The sequence below is a fragment of the Epinephelus fuscoguttatus genome, linkage group LG14 (assembly GCF_011397635.1).
Source record: "Epinephelus fuscoguttatus linkage group LG14, E.fuscoguttatus.final_Chr_v1".
Taxonomy (NCBI): domain Eukaryota; kingdom Metazoa; phylum Chordata; class Actinopteri; order Perciformes; family Serranidae; genus Epinephelus; species Epinephelus fuscoguttatus.
The window spans coordinates 24,008,290-24,024,728 of NC_064765.1; the positions used below are offsets into that span (position 1 = coordinate 24,008,290).

Genomic DNA, 16,439 nt, shown 5'->3' on the forward strand with positions numbered 1-16,439 from the left:
GAGCTTCAGTCAGACCCACACACAGATGTGGGGTTTGTTGAGCACCAAAATCAGCGACTAGGAGATGTATCAGAATGGTAAGTGTAGTTAGCATCTCCTTATTTATATTATTTGCTAACTTGTTAGCTTGTAACTGGCAGCGGCTGACATTAGTGTTTGTGACACATAGAGTAATATCTGCGACAACTGGGGTTTTAGTAAAGTAGAATGAAGCTCCAGGGTCAGGTTTAGATCCAAGAACTGCACACACAACCATGTTTGCTGTCAAAACTTTCACTATGCTAATGCTAACTCTGCTCTCTGTACTGAGAAGTCAACTCCACGCTGGACTTTTCAAGTTTCTTTGCCTGCGTTGCGTCAAATTCTGTTCCCCCCATCTATATGTGTTTGCTGTATTAGACAGTTATTGGCTTAAAATTTGGTATAGTCAAGGTCAGACATGTAAGGGACATAAACATAAGAAAAATTTAAGTTAGCTGTAACACCTGAACTTGAGATTGGCTGTGTGTTGATGGGTTAGCATCAGCAGATAGGTCTAAACTGTTCGTAAAAGTAATGGATGAACACAAAGCTAGCTGAAATAGCTAAACTTCACTGGACGAATGGTTGAAATAGATAACGTTAGCAAAAAGTAATGCACAAACAGTTAAAATAGGTAACTAAAGATAATGGATAAATGGTTGGATATAGACGACTTTTCGACCGTACTCGGATCTTCACAAGGTCAAAATGTTTGGCAAGTGGAAACCACACGCATTTTATATATCATGCACACCAATAGGCTGACAGGCTCAATAACTGCAGGTGTGGTAAGGCATCCAAATTACCAAGGGTGATAAAACAACGGACAAGAAGTAATTCAATAAAGTACACTGAGAAAAAAACAGTAATAAGAAAGCCATACTTCAAATTTTCAATCAAATATCTTAATTTAAAAGCCACATCAAATTCATCATCCAACATAACACAGTCCTGAACGCAGGTGATGTTGACTGTGATATACGGGATGAAGAATGTGATATTATTTGTTTGACATTTTTAAGTATTTACTTTACTCAATTGTTTATTGTCAAGTGTTTCATCGCCCTGGACAGTTCAGGTGGTGAACCACATCTGCCGTCACACAGCTTGTCAATCTATTGGTGTGCATTAGGTATAAATATATGTGTGGTTTCCACTTTTCAATCATTCTGACCTTACGAAGATCCACGTAGGATTGAAATGTTGTTTTTATTCAACTTTTAGGGCATGAAGTAAGTGCACAGGTGTTGCTTTCTCTTCGTATACACTGTTCTCTAATGACCTACATGATGTGCGTGTATTTACTCCCCTTAAAAATGGATAAACCGTGGAAACTTTTCTCGCTCGATGTGGTAGCAGTCCAAATGCAAACTTGACCACACTGACAATGCAACTGTATGAAAAACATATCGCACTAACATCCACTTTTAATGTAATCAATAGTGTCAGACAACATCAAATTAAAAATCAATTCAGATGCACGCAGGTTGAGAATCACTGCAGTACAGTGTATCAGCGCGACTCAGGGGAGTCGGGATGGCAGTAATTATGTATACAGCACAGATGTGTGCCTACAACACACAGTCAGTGTGGCTGTGAGGAGATGAGTCATCTTTCCTTACAAAAAACTGATGTTCATAATGAATGAACCCTCACTGAGGTGATACCGAGAGTTTAACTGTGGTCAATGCGAGCCGCTATGTTCTTTTGTTTTTAATGCGAAGCGTTAATGTTGGCTCCATTAGCTGCAATCATACGATGGTTACCTCTGATTTGCCTGCACTCCCCACAATAACCCCCCTCCCCCCAGGCTTCGTGCTTTGAGAGCTGCTGTTAAGGGATTTATTTACAACCCTTACACAGTCCCCATCACTTTCTCTCCCTCCCGCTCTCTCTCTCAGTCTCTCAGGAGAATTAATTCTGCTTAACTAAGGATTTCCATAACCTACGCTGACGACTGTGCTTCAACGAGCCCCCTTAGCCCCGTCTACCCTTTGCCATTGAAGGCTCCTGTGTGCATTAAACGGGTTAAACCATTTATTAGTCCTTTAATCGTGCTGAGGAAAGAGGGGTGAAGGGGGTGGATTACACAGTTCAGCACATTCATAATTTTTGGTACTTATAAAGCGCAAAGTGCGAGAGGATAAAGCTGGCAGGGAAAAAAAATAATAATCGTGGTGCTCACTGGGCCTCATTATTCACTGTAGAGGCTATTTGTGTTCCAAAAAGAACTATGATGAGCTATTGAAGGGAGAAAGCACAGAGGACACAGATAGCATTTCATGACAGGCACACATGAGCGGGCACAATATGAAACCTTCATACATTAACTGAATTAGTAACACTGCATCTTGCCAAAGGCTAGCCGCTAGTAAGGGATTTGAAGTAGTTGAATTATGTAATTGTTGCCGTGCAGTCTTACAAGTCTGAACAACTGCAGATAATGGCTCTGGTGGAGAGAGGGGGGAAATTTAAATTGTTAAAATTCACCCGCTTGTGCAGCAGCACACATGTGAGGTGGCTTTGTCACCACAGTTGTGCACTTTAATCTATTACAACACGGAGTGTGGTGATGCGCATGGGTGAATAAGTAATCATCCGCTCTCGCCTTAGTGTTTGTTATTGCCACCAGAAGTGCGGAGTGCAGCACTCTCCATTGGTTAACACGTCTGTGCTCTTTTTAGAGCCTGAGCACATTAGACAGCTAATCTTTGCATCCGCCTCAAGGGCCGTAAAGAAAGGCAGGCAGTATGGATTGCATAGCACCTGCTTAAAGGAAACAATAGCGAGACAATAGGTCCCTTGTGGACAGGAAGCTGTAATTCTGAAGAACAACTTCCTCCCAAATGAGGTGCTCGAGCGTGCAAATCAAACTCCACAGAGAGGCCTGTTCAAGATGTTAATTGAAAGCTCGTGTCAAATGGAAATGGATGGAATATGGACAGTTGCTAACAGAGAGCCAGAGAGCACCAGTATGCCCTCGTGTACAGTACAGGTGTGTCTTCGCACATGCCTCAAATCCAAGCAAACACTTATTTATGCAAAGACAAACATGAAAGGACACTGCACATATTCACAGGGCAGACCCCCCCCCCCCCCCGGCAACAGTGCACATAAACAAGCCAATAGACGTCCGGTCAACTGAAACAAACTGAACAAACCGCAAAAGAGTTCACACACACACACAGAGCGAACCGTGCTCCACACACACCCACAACCATATTGTGGCTGTGAGTCCCAAAGCCATGTTCAATTTCAGCAGGCGAGCAGCCGAGTGCGATGCAACATCTGTGACACCTGGCAGTTGCCATTACTGAAGCATTCATTACCTTAGAAACAAAATAATGCCTGGTCCACTCTGCTCCCCCGGTTGGCTCCCCCTTAGCAACAAGCGGCGGGCAGGTTCATGGTATAATTGGCAGAGGGGGAGAGAAGGGGATGAAGAAGAGAGGGTGATGAAAGCAGTGAAGCAGCGAGGAAGAGAGAGAGAGGGAGAGAAGCTGGCTGGTCACTGCAGTATTCCTCTATTACTCCTCCTCTTCTCCTTCTTCTTCTTCTTCTTCTCTCTTCACCAGTCCTGCCTTGCCCCGGCAGTTTAGGAGATCCTCACATGTGCGCACCTCGTTCATCCCCCCTCTCCCTCTGTCTGCATGTGCTCGGGTCTGAGCGAGAGCGAAAGAGTGTGTGTGTGTGTGTGTGTGTGTGAGAGAGAGAGAGAGAGAGAGAGAGTGAGGGAGGCAGGGGGATGCTGTGCAATAGAGAGGCAGATCAAGTTGGAAAAGGGGGAGGGATGAAGGAATTAGAGAGAATATAAAGAGGAAAATAGAGGGAGGAGAAAGACAGACAGAGCGAGGGTGTGTGTGCGTGTGTGTGTGTGTGAGACAGAGAGAGCAGTGGATACACAGCGGAGAGGAAAGGAGGACAGAGAGATGCACACTGCAGCAGCGCCCACTGATGCTGAAAATAAGAAACATTTCATTAGGAGGATATTGAAATGCTAATATAAAAACATGTTACTGTTACTGAGCACACACAGATGCAGACTATAAATACATACTCCAGACTCTTTGAGCGAGCGCCCTCAGAGATAAGGCTTTTCAGTTTCTACTCAAAGCTTGTGTGTGTGTTTCTTAAGCAGGCTATGATCCAAAGTTAGACACATTTCCACAACTTATATTTGTATTTCTGAAGCGTTTTTTTCCCCTTCCTTTTATCTCCTCACATTAGAAATTCCATTTTTGTGCTTGTGGATGGCAAACATGCACTCTGTCTCCACTCTTGCATGTCTCCTCCTTCCCTCCCTCTTCATGGAAACTCTGGAATCAGTCAAGCTTAAATGGCAAACCCGAACGAATGAACCTTTTTTTCCCCCCCTCTTTGCGATAAATGAGATCCCAAAAGCCCCCGAGGAAGATACTGCAGAAATACATGGCATGGCCAATTTGTGAATGCATGCATGCAGAGTGAACACACACAGACACACACATACAGATGTTTGTGTTGACAGAACCAGTTCACCAGTCATCAGAGGAATATTTTGCTTGTTTTCCTCCACTATGAGTCCTCCTCTCTTTCAGCAGAGCACTGTTATCTAAGTAAGGCAAAGGTCCCGGCTCTGTAAAGGCACCTCTGCGTTGCTATTTGAAAACATTTGAGGTGCTTTAAATATTCCTCACACACAGAAAAGACCTTAAATGAACGAGCTAAACAGAAGGAAAAGCCCAATTTCCTTCAGGCCAAAAGCAGATAAAGTTGGAAAATTGAAACAACTCAAAACTGCTGTTCTCAGTAAATGTGGTAACCAAGGGAAACTGAGGTCACACACCCGCGTGAGTGTTGCACCTATTAGAGTGCAAAACCATTCATCGGCCCACGGTGCTTACCCTACACATTTCTCTTTCGGCAGGAAGAGAACAGGTATATTACACCCCCCATCCCCCGTATTATTAGAGCTCTGCTATCACAAGCGCTCACACACTTCTCTGCACATCTACCATACTATAGCAATATGACATCACCGCCCATCCCTTCTGATTACAAGCCACACACATGACCTGCACGGCAGTGACCCGCCATCAGCTCATCTTCCTGTCCCATGAGCTGCTCCGGCATTAAGGAGTGCCATCATTAACAAGGTGACAGACAGGCAGGCGGGTAGACAGACAGACAGACAGACAGACGGACAGACAGACAGGGACTCCTCTAATCTGCTTTAAGGGGGCCAGCCCTGCTATAATCTGCATTAATGCTAAATTATTGAGCAGCCTGTTCACAGCCACACAACTGCCAGAGAGCAACACTGCCGGCCACGTATGGAGACACTGAAGTTTGAAAGAAGATATTTAAGGGATCTGTCTAGAACAATAGTCACATGCCTCTATGTGCACTGCAAGAGATCACTCTAATCACTCCGTGCAGAGATCCCTCCTGATGCATTTTTACTGTAGGAGATGGGGTTTTTCAATGCAGAATGCACTCTGAAGTTCAGCTACAGCTAATAAGGGGAGTCAGCAGGGGTGCAGCACCAAATTCTGAGCCCTGTGCATAAGCAGTCTCTGTGGGCCCCGCCACACCTTTTGAATTTTTATTTTTACAAGTCAGTTTGATTTCTTTTCTTTTCTCTTTTGGAACCCCGATTTTTGTTTTTGGGTAAAGACACAACAGCGTATGTTGGTGCTCCAACGGCTTAATGAACATTACTTGGCTATAGCTGTGTTTAGAGATGAATCCTATTGCAGGGCCGGACTAATGCATTTTGCATCTTCAAGGGGGGAGAGGGGCCTCAGAAAGCTTCCACTATTTTTAATATACATTTCAGTCTTTCAATTGATTTTTAAGCCAATTTTAATTAAGTTATGACACAAATCACTTGGTAATAAAAACTGCAAATACCAAATGTTTCATTCCAGATTTTTCAAGGACCACCCTCCCATTGGGGCCCTGGGTAATCAGTCCCACTTTTTCTCCCACTATGACACCCCTGGGCGTCAGCAGTCTGAGTTATGCAAATCAAGTTGGTATCTTCCAAAGATAACAAACATGCTAGCAGGGTGGCCCTAGAGGAGGTCATCCCTATGTCCCCAGGGTCCTGTGTTCCCAAGAGTTGAGTTTTGAGCATGTGTCTCTTGTTATAAACCAACAAGATATTGGTACAGGCTATCCTGGCAGTTCAAATAGCCAGTAAAAAAGAAGTGACGGGATGTGATGTTTCAAATGCAGTTTAAATGGTAGAAATCCCTTCTGCCACTGTGGACAGATCAATGTCTTAAGTCAATAAAACTGTCTTGCCTCAGAATCTGAGAGCGTAGGTTTCAAAGAGTAATGATGTAACATCAGTAGGCTGTCAATCTCAGAACCCATGGGTGATTGTCTCACAACAAAATCTGCATACAAATGCAGATATCTGTTTATAGGGATGAGTGGGCTATAAAGTGGGTGAGTTTAACATACTGACTCAGGGAAACATATATTGAACTTGGGCTGGGCAGTATGTCAATATTATACTGATATTGTAATATGAGACTATACTTTAGCTTAGATTTTGGATATAACCACTTAGGCATTATATCTACATTACTGATGAGTCTTTATCAAAAATCTCATTATGTAATTATAATGTGAAAGCACCAATAGTCAGTCCTACAATATCAATATCCAGGTCTTGGTTAAAAAATATTGTGATATTTGATTTTCTCCACATTGCTCAGCCCTGCCTTGCTAGTACCAGGTTGGACCCCTTTTGCCTTCAGAACTGCCTTAATTCTTGGTGTCACAGATTCAACAAGGTGCTGGAAACATTCCTCAGAGATGTTGGTCCATATTGACATGATAGCATCACACAGTTGCCGCAGAGTTCCACCACATCCCAAAGATGCTCTATTGGATTGAGATCTGGTGACTGTGGAGGCCATTGGAGTACAGTGAACTCACTGTCATGTTCAAGAAACCAGTTTAAGATGATCCGAGCTTTGTGACATGGTGCGTTATCCTGCTGGAAGTAGCCATCAGAAGATGGGTACACTGTGGTCATAAAGGGACGGACACCGTCAGCAACAATACTCAGGTAGGCTGTGGTGTTTAAACCATGCACAGTTGGTACTAAGGGGACCAAAGTGTGCCAAGTAAATATCCCCCACACCATTACACCAGCAGCCTGAACCGTTGATACAAGGCAGGATGGATCCATGCTTTCATGTTGTTTACACCAAATTTTGACCCTACCATCTGAATGTGGCAGCAGAAATCCAGACTCATCAGACCAGGCAATGTTTTTCCAATCTTCTATTGTCCAGTTTTGCCTGATGCTATCAAGTCAATATGGATTATACCCACATATAAAATGAAATGATTATAAAATAAGGGAGATGGACGTTTCAAATGCAGTTTCAGTGATACAAATCTGTTAAAGCCACCATGGAGATATCCAGTGGTTAAAGTCAAGAGAACTGTCTTGCCTACAAACCTGATGGTTTCAAGTAAGCTATGAACTGTAGGGTGGGTGATGTTAACATAATAACCCAGGGAGACATACACTGAACATTTAACCTAGAGAAAGATCATTGCTGACAACATTAAACCCTTTGAAAGGTCTCCTTAATGTGTCATATAAAGAGCACATTGATCTGGGGAACACAGCACCCTTAATGTCAGCCATCTGACATATCTCATTAACTGTTGGATCATGACTGCCATGACACTTGCTTCAGATATATCTCAGAGGACAACTTTTAATGACACTGACATTTCATCTCGACTATTATTAAGTCGCAATTGAAAACTTTTATGCCCCAATGCCTCAGCACAGCTTTGTGTTTAACTTACAGCTAATGGACAGAAGTTAGCATGCTAACAGGCTATTTACAGTTTAAACATTAGTTTGTTAGCGTGCTCACAGTTAGCATGTTAGCATGTTGACTTACCTTGTAGCTCTTGGTCCAGCCTCACAGAGCTGCTGACATGTCTGTACACACCACTGCAGCTCATCAATGAAACACTGTGGAAACAGAAGAGGACATTTACTGCTGGAAAGATGAGGTCGCCCACTCAAATTTACCAAAATACCTAAATTTACCTCATATTAGCCGCATATTAGCCTCTCCTTAATAATACAGTTTTTTGTTGTTGTTTTTTTTTTTTTGAAAGAACTAGGACTTCATTTTGTTATCTGTACTGTAAACCTTTACACATCCCCTTCAACAGATATACCCAACTTACCTTGCCATAGATGGAGGCCATTTTAGCGCCATGGCAGGAGGACAGTAGCAGCAGCATCACACAGGGCAGGTGTATGCAGGGGCGGTTCAAGGATTAGAGGACTCTGGGGGCTGAGCCCGGACCTCTGCTCGGGGTCTGGGGATCCTCCCCTGGCACTTTATTTTTTATTTAAACGAGCTCTTTTTGGATATTTTTTAATGCACTCTGGTGTCTTATTTATCGTAAAAGCACAAAAAGTAGCAATAAAAGCATCAGCATGAATTATTTTATTGTCATTGTGACTTAGAAAATGGTTGAGGGAGCACCTGACACCCTATCAGCCCACATGCTTTAAGTGGAGTAAATTGTACATACTGTAAAACTTCAATTAATAGCCCAGTCACTGAACTCAACAGGCTTATATTTGGGACAGGCCTGTAATTCCTTTTAAACAAAACTGTTGCTCAGCAAAAATGGGAAATACAATCAAATTGTTTATATAAACCAGTATGAATGTTACTTGTATAAAAATTAGGCTTCAAATAACATCTCACTTATGAATCATTCTGTTAATCTAGCTCCTATCTTGTTTACCATGCGTGTAAATCTGAATAAATTACGATCTTCTTTGGTGCTCATGGTTATATTTGTATGCGTGATCGAAGCAGCTAACTAACATTAGCTCAAGTAGGTAGCCAACAACCCAGTTTTACACATCCAAGAACTTCAATAGAAATTAACTTCTTGGCAACCACACCAGACATTGCCACACTGGGCTAGTAAATGGGACTGGTTTAATTAGGACTAGGCTTTTTTAGTTGCATTATTTTTCTATTTTATATTGATGTTTTTGTCTATGCACCAAAACAAACAAATCCAGGCTTACACATAATGTAGGTGTCTGCAGGTAGTGTCCTTGGGTTTTCAATCAGATCCACCCCTCACTCCTCCACAGCACCAGTCTCTCGCCCAAATATGGTCACTTCTGGCTAAAAAAAAACCATGATGGTGACAGCTGAAATGCCAAACTCAAGGCTTCAGATTGGGAGTCCACAAACCAGTGGGTGACTTGGCAAACTGGAATCAGATTCTAATAGATTTGCCACCCGTCTCTGCCCATATGATCACATCGATATTGTTTTAAGACAGACTGAAAAACGTGTATCCTTTAATCTAACTGACTAAATATCCACAAACAGCTTTGCAGCAGTATACCCATCAGTCTGCATGACATCACACCCTTGTCCTTTCATGGATCCATAACTGTACACGCCTTCACCGTGTGGTGTCTCTCAGGTTATCCTCATCCATCAATCTGTCTGATCGAGGCTCGTCTCTGTCAGGGCAACTGCCTTGTGTAATCGTGCCTAAGTGGAAAAACAGCAGCTCTCTGTTAATCACAATACAGCAGCGGGCAGACACCTCCTGCCAGGCCTCTGACAGGTATCCATTTACTCTGGAAGTCACCTCAAATGGCCCCATGCAGCAGCGAAATGACTTCTCCCCATTTCGCCAAGCTAAAAGACTACGCCGTGACACCAAGTGTAATTCAACAAAATATCTTTAATAGATATAAACTTTTTTTTTTTTTTTTTTACACATCACAGCTCAATGGAAACAGAATCACATGCTGTCACACATGTTAAGAATGAAGGTGCAGGGGCGATCTGCTGTGCTGGGGGTGGGGCGGGGGGTCGTTTGGGACTCAATCGTCTGAGTCACTCATGTGGTCTTTGTCCTGTCTAATGTCTCCCCTCTTTATCTTTCATATTACTCCTTTCACCCTCCACTATAACCAAGCCAATAAAGCAGAAATACATCAAAAAAATAATCTTAAAAAATAAGAATGAAGGTGCAAATTCTGATGAATATCAAATTCTCCGTATATACAGTTGCACAGTATCTGAGTACAAAAGGAAACAGGTGTGAGGCTTAAATAAGGACTCTGTGTGGTCAGCTACAGAACGAATTCAGGATGAACTTACAGGCAGATTTACACACTACAGGAAGTCTGTAGCTGGAGTTTCAGGGTTTTCACATCTCACTCATATATTTAATAGTACCGATTGAGTCTATGGAGAGATTTAAGGATCAGATTGAGGCCTTTTGGCATGCAATGGATGAAGGAGGGGGTCGGTTCCATGTAGCGTTTTACATGTTGTCAACACTGGGTGGCGCTGTCGATCAATCCACTGCAGCAGGCTAGGCTGGAAATAAATTTTAAAGACTTAGCTTTTTGGATAAATGTTCTCCCGTTGAAAACTCTGTCAAGATTTAAAGCATATTTATATATTTTTCTCTCATATAGAAGTACATGCAGATCTCTAACTGCATATTTATTTTCTTGGCCATTATCTTTGTCATAAATACTCTTTACATATACCAAGGGCAGAGGTGAGAAAATAAATGTTAACATCGTATATTTACAATAATCTGAATAAGCGACACTAAACTGTCAATCTATATCTTTACGGCACCCATATTGTTCTGTGATTTTACAATATATACTCTTTTTATATCAGCTTGTGACCAGTAGTCCTCTATACAAGTCACACTTGCTTTTAACCCTCTAAAGTTATTTGATACATGTGTTATTACATAGGCAATACAGACTTGACCTTACAGTGTTTATGTGCTACATGGAGGTCTGTCCGTGTGTTTGTCTGTATCTACCTACACACACTGCTACCACACAAGTATCCTATGGGGGATCTCCCAACAGTCTCATATAGCTTCTTTTTTCTTGGTTAGTAATAAAAATAATCAGTGTTATCACTGAACTGGGGAAAATGGAACAGCAATTCATTTACAACACACTGTCACTTTATTTTTTTGCATGGGAGGAACAGCTTTTAAATAGCGCCGGAGCTTTTTAATTGGAAATCTGTTCGCTTGTAATTAGGTTAGCTGGGGAGCTAAATGAGGACGATGACTTTAAATCCCTTTAGGTTAGTTTTCCATATCTTGCTGTCTCTGACATGCAGGCATACCCACAATCCATCAGGTCGGACACGAAGCATCACACTTGTGAGATTCTAAGGAAGGGAGTGCATGCTGATCGGATCAAAACGGACGCATGGTAGCACCACTGCTCTATTTTTCTCCCGTTCCCCTGTTCATTCCCCAAAAAAAGTCTCTCCTGGTGATTATACCACAGATCCACAAGGCTGAAGACGGATTACATGTAATTCCATGTTGGCACTGGTTTGTAAAAGCCCGAGAGAAACAGTCCACGTTGTGAGTTTGTGTAAGTTATTCTGTTGTGTGTGTGCAGCGCTGAACAGCCAAGTTTTAGATCAGCTTGAGTAGTGGTCATACTCCTAATGTAGAGCGGTCTGCAGCTGTGTGCTTCAGTTCATGTCGATGGTGTTGAAGACCCACTCTGTGAACTTCTTGAGCTTGGCTGAGGCGCTGTAGGACTCCTCCAGGAGACGCTGGTTGTCCTCTCGCAGGCTCTGGATCTGGGCCTGCAGTGACGCCTTGGCATCCTTCTCCTGGTGAAGACAAAGACGTGTGAGCAATGTAGTCTTTCATTTGACATACAGACCTTTACGTGTCTGTTTCTTTGTATTTAAGGAACTTGTTAGCTTGACAGACTTACTGCTTTCCCTGTTGATGTGATTGAATTTCATAAAAGTGGTTCAGGGCAAAACAACAGAAGCCAAAAACAGACATGCTTCCAATTATTTTTTTTAATGCAGTTATCTCACGATCACAAGATAATTGTTTTGTTATCTTGAGTAAACAAGCTTTGTTATCTCTAGATGATCAGATAATTACAAAAAGCTCTTTCTCTTATTAGTGCCGTGCCAGCCTGCACAGACGGCATCTTGACAACTGTAGCAACTGATTTAAGCTGAACATGTCAGATCAAACACAACCATTACTGATATTACTGATCCCATCATTGAAATGAAGTGGTAACAGTGTCCTCTTGTGCACACAAGAGTGGCAAGATTGCAGTTGGATGCATGCCAACATGATGATCCGAACAAATGATCAATAAGATGACCCGTTATTCAAAGCTTCCAAATTATATATGTCTGAAGAGCAGCATTACAAGAAATTAAAAACAAGCTATGAAGATGTAATTAAGTCTTTTCTTTTATTTTGAGTAGAGCTGTCTATAACTTAAAGAGGGGCTCCATTATTTATTTATTTATTTATTTATTTATTTATTTATTTTCGGTTTTCATATCATTTTGTAGCTTTCCAGTGACTTTCCTTATGTACTCAAACTCAAAAAACTACAGAGACATGTTGTTGGTAGTGTGTACAGCTCTTGTTGGGATTGTTATGAGTGCAGGAGGGTGGATGTGGATGTGGATGTGGATGTGGATGTGGCGATGGCGATGGCGCAGCTGGAGGAAATATTTATATAGATTATTATTTTGACACTTATCTTTTATGGACTGTGAGCAAACATTTAACAGCGGTCTGGCTGGAATCTGTCAAGTTCTCATGTTAATACTATTATTATGATTTACCTCACCTAAAACCTTCTTCCTATATGACCTGACGTAGGTTTCTGCATAATGACGTTGCTGTAAATAAACCCACGTACAGCCATGAACGCCTCATTATTTTTTCAGTTCAGAAAATCACACAATAACACAAACATGCTAACCAATCGAGGCAGCGGGAGACCAGCAACTCCTGTGTGCTGTGAGGTAAAATTACTGTTCAGTTCTCTATTCTGTCAATGGAGTCTGGTGGCTTTGAAGAGGGTGATATGACAGCCTCAGTTCTCCTTCAGAAAGGGCTGTCTGATGGCAAGTTAAAGCGGTGAAATGATCTAAATATAGTGTACCCTTGAGCTGATATTGATTTTTTTAGGGTGGTCCTCTCTTTAGGTGGCTAAAATACATTTCGCTGCTGCCCCTGTCCACTGCAACCAGACACCTTTGACAGAAACAGCAATTTTACCTCACAGAACACAGGAGTGTCTGGTCCACCGCTGCCACAATCATTTAGTTTGTGTTACTGTGTGACTTTTGGAACTGAACAAATGTGGCATCCACAGGAGTACATTGCTCAGCTTCTGTGACCCAGTACTTCTGTCTACCTGTCCAAACTGGGACTGCCATCTACTATAGGTAATAAACTGGCTGTGGTCTATACATATGTTTATTAAGTACAATAAAGCACTGAACCTCAGTGTGTCTTCACCTGGTTAAATAAAGGTTTAAGAATATTAAAATGACACCATCTTCCAACTTCAAGCTCAGAACTGAGAACCGAGCGCAGGGGTTGAGAAAGGGGAGAGCATCAGTGCTGTAACCAACATCACTGCATTTTGCTAAAGGTCAAGTGGGAGATATCTACTCAGTCATTGCATGTTAAACCAATTACCAGATTGGATATATCACATATTTTCAGTCTAAGTCTATGTGTTATTGTTAAAGCTCACACTCTTATTTAAAGACGATGACTGACCTTCTTCAAGTCCTCCTGTAGCGCCTTCACCATTGACTCCAGCTGGCTGACCTTCCCCATCAGGCAGGCTGGAGTCTCTCTGTGAAAAAGAACAACCAGGACATTAGCTGGAACAAACAGTGAAACATCAGAGCGCAGCAGTGATTAAAGCTGCACCACATGCAAAAGTAGCCTTTTTTTTAAGTCTCGTGAAAATGGAGGATTTATTTCATTTCTAATATTGTAGTCGCTGATATTAGCATGCAGTCGACCAGAGTGTGAAAGACTAATTAGTGATATCAGCTGCAGCAGTGTTTCATTGGAGTGAAATCTGCAGGGTCTTCCATGGCACAGTGCTGGACACCAGCGGATTAAAGCAAACACTGGTCCCGGGCCATGACCTGAGGCCTCTTACCCAGGCGAGGGCTGTCTCAGTGGGGCTGCCTGAGGCTCAGCCTGCTGGGGGCTGGTGGCTGCTGCACTCTCAGCCATGGAGCTCTCCTCTTGGGCCGCTAGGAAGACCAGCCTCTGCTCTGAATAAAAAACAGATAAAAGACGCATTGTTAGACTTGGAGAGAGCAAATACAGACTCACAGTGCCCTCTCCTGGTGAGAACAAAGATGGCAGTTGGGCTTTTCTGCCACACCTACCACTGAAAAGTAATATCTGTAATTAACCTTCACTTCCAATGATTTTGAGGAGGAAATGAAAGCACAACGTGTGCCTACCCTCAAAGGCCTTGGCAGCGTCTACCAGGTGGGCCCAGTCCAGTGGGCCATCTGCCCCAGTGTCAGGCAGGGGCATGAGGACAGCGTCCTGCAGCTGCTGCCTCTTCCTCTCCTGCTCCAGCTCGGAGCTCTCTGGGGCTGACAGGTCTCCTGGGAAGGAGAAATGGCAAAGTAAAACACAGTGGACAGCATTTTAATCTGTTCTCCCCTGGCAGAAAAATAGAGAAAATTTTGCAGCAAACAGCTGCATTTAGACTGAGACTGATATTTCAAACCTTTGGAAGGGCCTGTTTTCAGATTCTTACCTACTATGTACTGCAAATCACATTATCCTGCTTAATTACTACAAACAAAAGGTCCAGCACCACCACCTGCTCTATGATTAGCTATAAATACTGAACATTCACCCAGGGATTTGTGTGATGCTCGTCGGCTTGGTCCGTGACGACTGGTGGGTGAGCGTGGCATTGTGGAGCAGCTGAACAGCAGGTCAGTAGGCGTGTCGCGCTGTCCACCGGAGGACGGCTCCCTCTGCCCACTGTAAATACTCTCATCCGACAGGGTTCTCTGGAGGGAGCGACGAGTGGGCGGCGGACCCGGGAATAATGGCTGAAATAATGGAGACAGGACTCAGGTAAGACAGAGTGAAAAATATTGCAAATTTGGGGTGAGCCATATCATGTCTTTCACGATAATAGCGGTTTAAAATAGGTGCGAATGTATGATAGTCAACAGCCTGTCAAAATAAATGCAGGTCTGTGTGTGTGCGTGTTGGTGTGCGTGCTAGGGGTCTTATGGTTAGCGCTGAGTGACACAGTGTGAAGGGTAGAGGAGAAATGGCAGAGCATACAGGTCCAGGTGGACAAAACAACTCGATATTTTGGGATTTTTCCAAAAAACAAACAAACAAACAAACAAAAACAAACAGCAAACAAAGGAAGGAAAATAAGTTGGCTTTTCATAACTTTAAAATAATGGCTGAACTCGCCTGTTGATTTAATTTACACTACACTACGTGTAGTTTCAACAGCTACTTTTGTTACCTCATTGTTGGACAGTGTATAGGACTCCGTCTTCAAACTGGTAAATTCATCATCTCTCTGTGCCCGCCACTGTCTAGTGCAGATTAAGGTCGTGCACAGAGCCTATTGGTCTAAAGTCAGACTTTCATGTTTCATATGAACCCTGGTTGTGACAAAAGCTCAAGAGGTGGGGCTTCTCTTTTTCACATGTATTAGACATGTCCGAGCCTTGAAAAATACTGGAAGGACTTTTTCCAAACTTTATCCTCAGTCCATAACTTTGACTTGCAACCCAGCCTCTGGTCGCCCACGGGAGAGGATGATGTAAACCTGACTCAAATCCAGTGCCGTACACTGTCTTTTGCCTCTTTGCAGTTCTAATCAGATGGAAGGATGCTGCCCCGCCCACCCATGCCCAGTGGCTGAGGGACATCATGTCCTGCCTTAATCTTAAAAAGATTCGCTTGTCAATTTGTAACTCAAATAAATAATTCAAACAGGTTTCTGGCCCCTTTCTGAAACACTTCCAGAGCTGTCAGTTAGACTGAATATTTTGTGTTCTTGGTGCTTTTTGTCAGTGTATACTCTGATAAAGCCTTTTACATAGGCTTCTCTCCCCCTCTCTTTGTATACTGAGCCTGACTTTCAGCTCATCTGTCATTTCAGGAGATGGAGGACCGTCCTATTGACGTTATTCCAGCTGTTATTAGGCGTGAATGGGAATGGGGAGGATTGTGATGGAGTTTCATGCTTCGTTCCCTTCATACATGTTTGACATTTGTTGTGATTATGCACTGTGTAATCCTGTTGAAATTGAATAAAAATATTCAAGATTTTAAAAAAACAGGTTCCTGTTGCTGTTTACAAACTACAGAAGTGAGATTTTTTTAGTTTTTACTGACTATTTGAAGGCAAACTGTTAAATTTATGCTGACATATGCAATTATAACACTTAATTTGTTGCGACTGTTTGCTCTTGGAATTAATAAGAAATATTTTTCAGTATTTTGTCATATCATCAAGAATATCACTGTCATAAAAATCCCCTAAAATATTTTGA

The 16,439-nt window shown here is 42.6% G+C and overlaps 2 protein-coding genes across 6 annotated transcripts in view; both read right to left on the reverse strand.

The window, feature by feature from the left end:
* LOC125901132 (regulator of G-protein signaling 6-like) overlaps positions 1-8,318 on the reverse strand; it is a 63,190-nt gene extending 54,872 nt beyond the window's left edge. For 2 of the 4 annotated variants that reach the window (XM_049596548.1, XM_049596546.1), the window contains exons 1-3: positions 8,236-8,318; positions 7,941-8,014; positions 3,351-3,978 (exon numbers count right to left, since the gene is read on the reverse strand). The gene's annotated coding sequence lies outside the window, so the exon portion shown is untranslated. The remainder of the gene's footprint in view (positions 1-3,350; positions 3,979-7,940; positions 8,015-8,235) is intronic. The other 2 variants (XM_049596549.1, XM_049596547.1) reach the window with 1 other exon arrangement.
* A 1,493-nt stretch (positions 8,319-9,811) lies between these two features.
* LOC125900671 (signal-induced proliferation-associated 1-like protein 1) overlaps positions 9,812-16,439 on the reverse strand; it is a 52,906-nt gene continuing 46,278 nt past the window's right edge. For both annotated transcript variants that reach the window (XM_049595824.1, XM_049595823.1), the window contains exons 17-21: positions 14,765-14,966; positions 14,358-14,507; positions 14,045-14,162; positions 13,651-13,729; positions 9,812-11,708 (exon numbers count right to left, since the gene is read on the reverse strand). In XM_049595824.1, the coding sequence (XP_049451781.1) occupies positions 11,565-11,708; positions 13,651-13,729; positions 14,045-14,162; positions 14,358-14,507; positions 14,765-14,966 (693 nt within the window). In that variant the 3' untranslated portion in view covers positions 9,812-11,564. The remainder of the gene's footprint in view (positions 11,709-13,650; positions 13,730-14,044; positions 14,163-14,357; positions 14,508-14,764; positions 14,967-16,439) is intronic.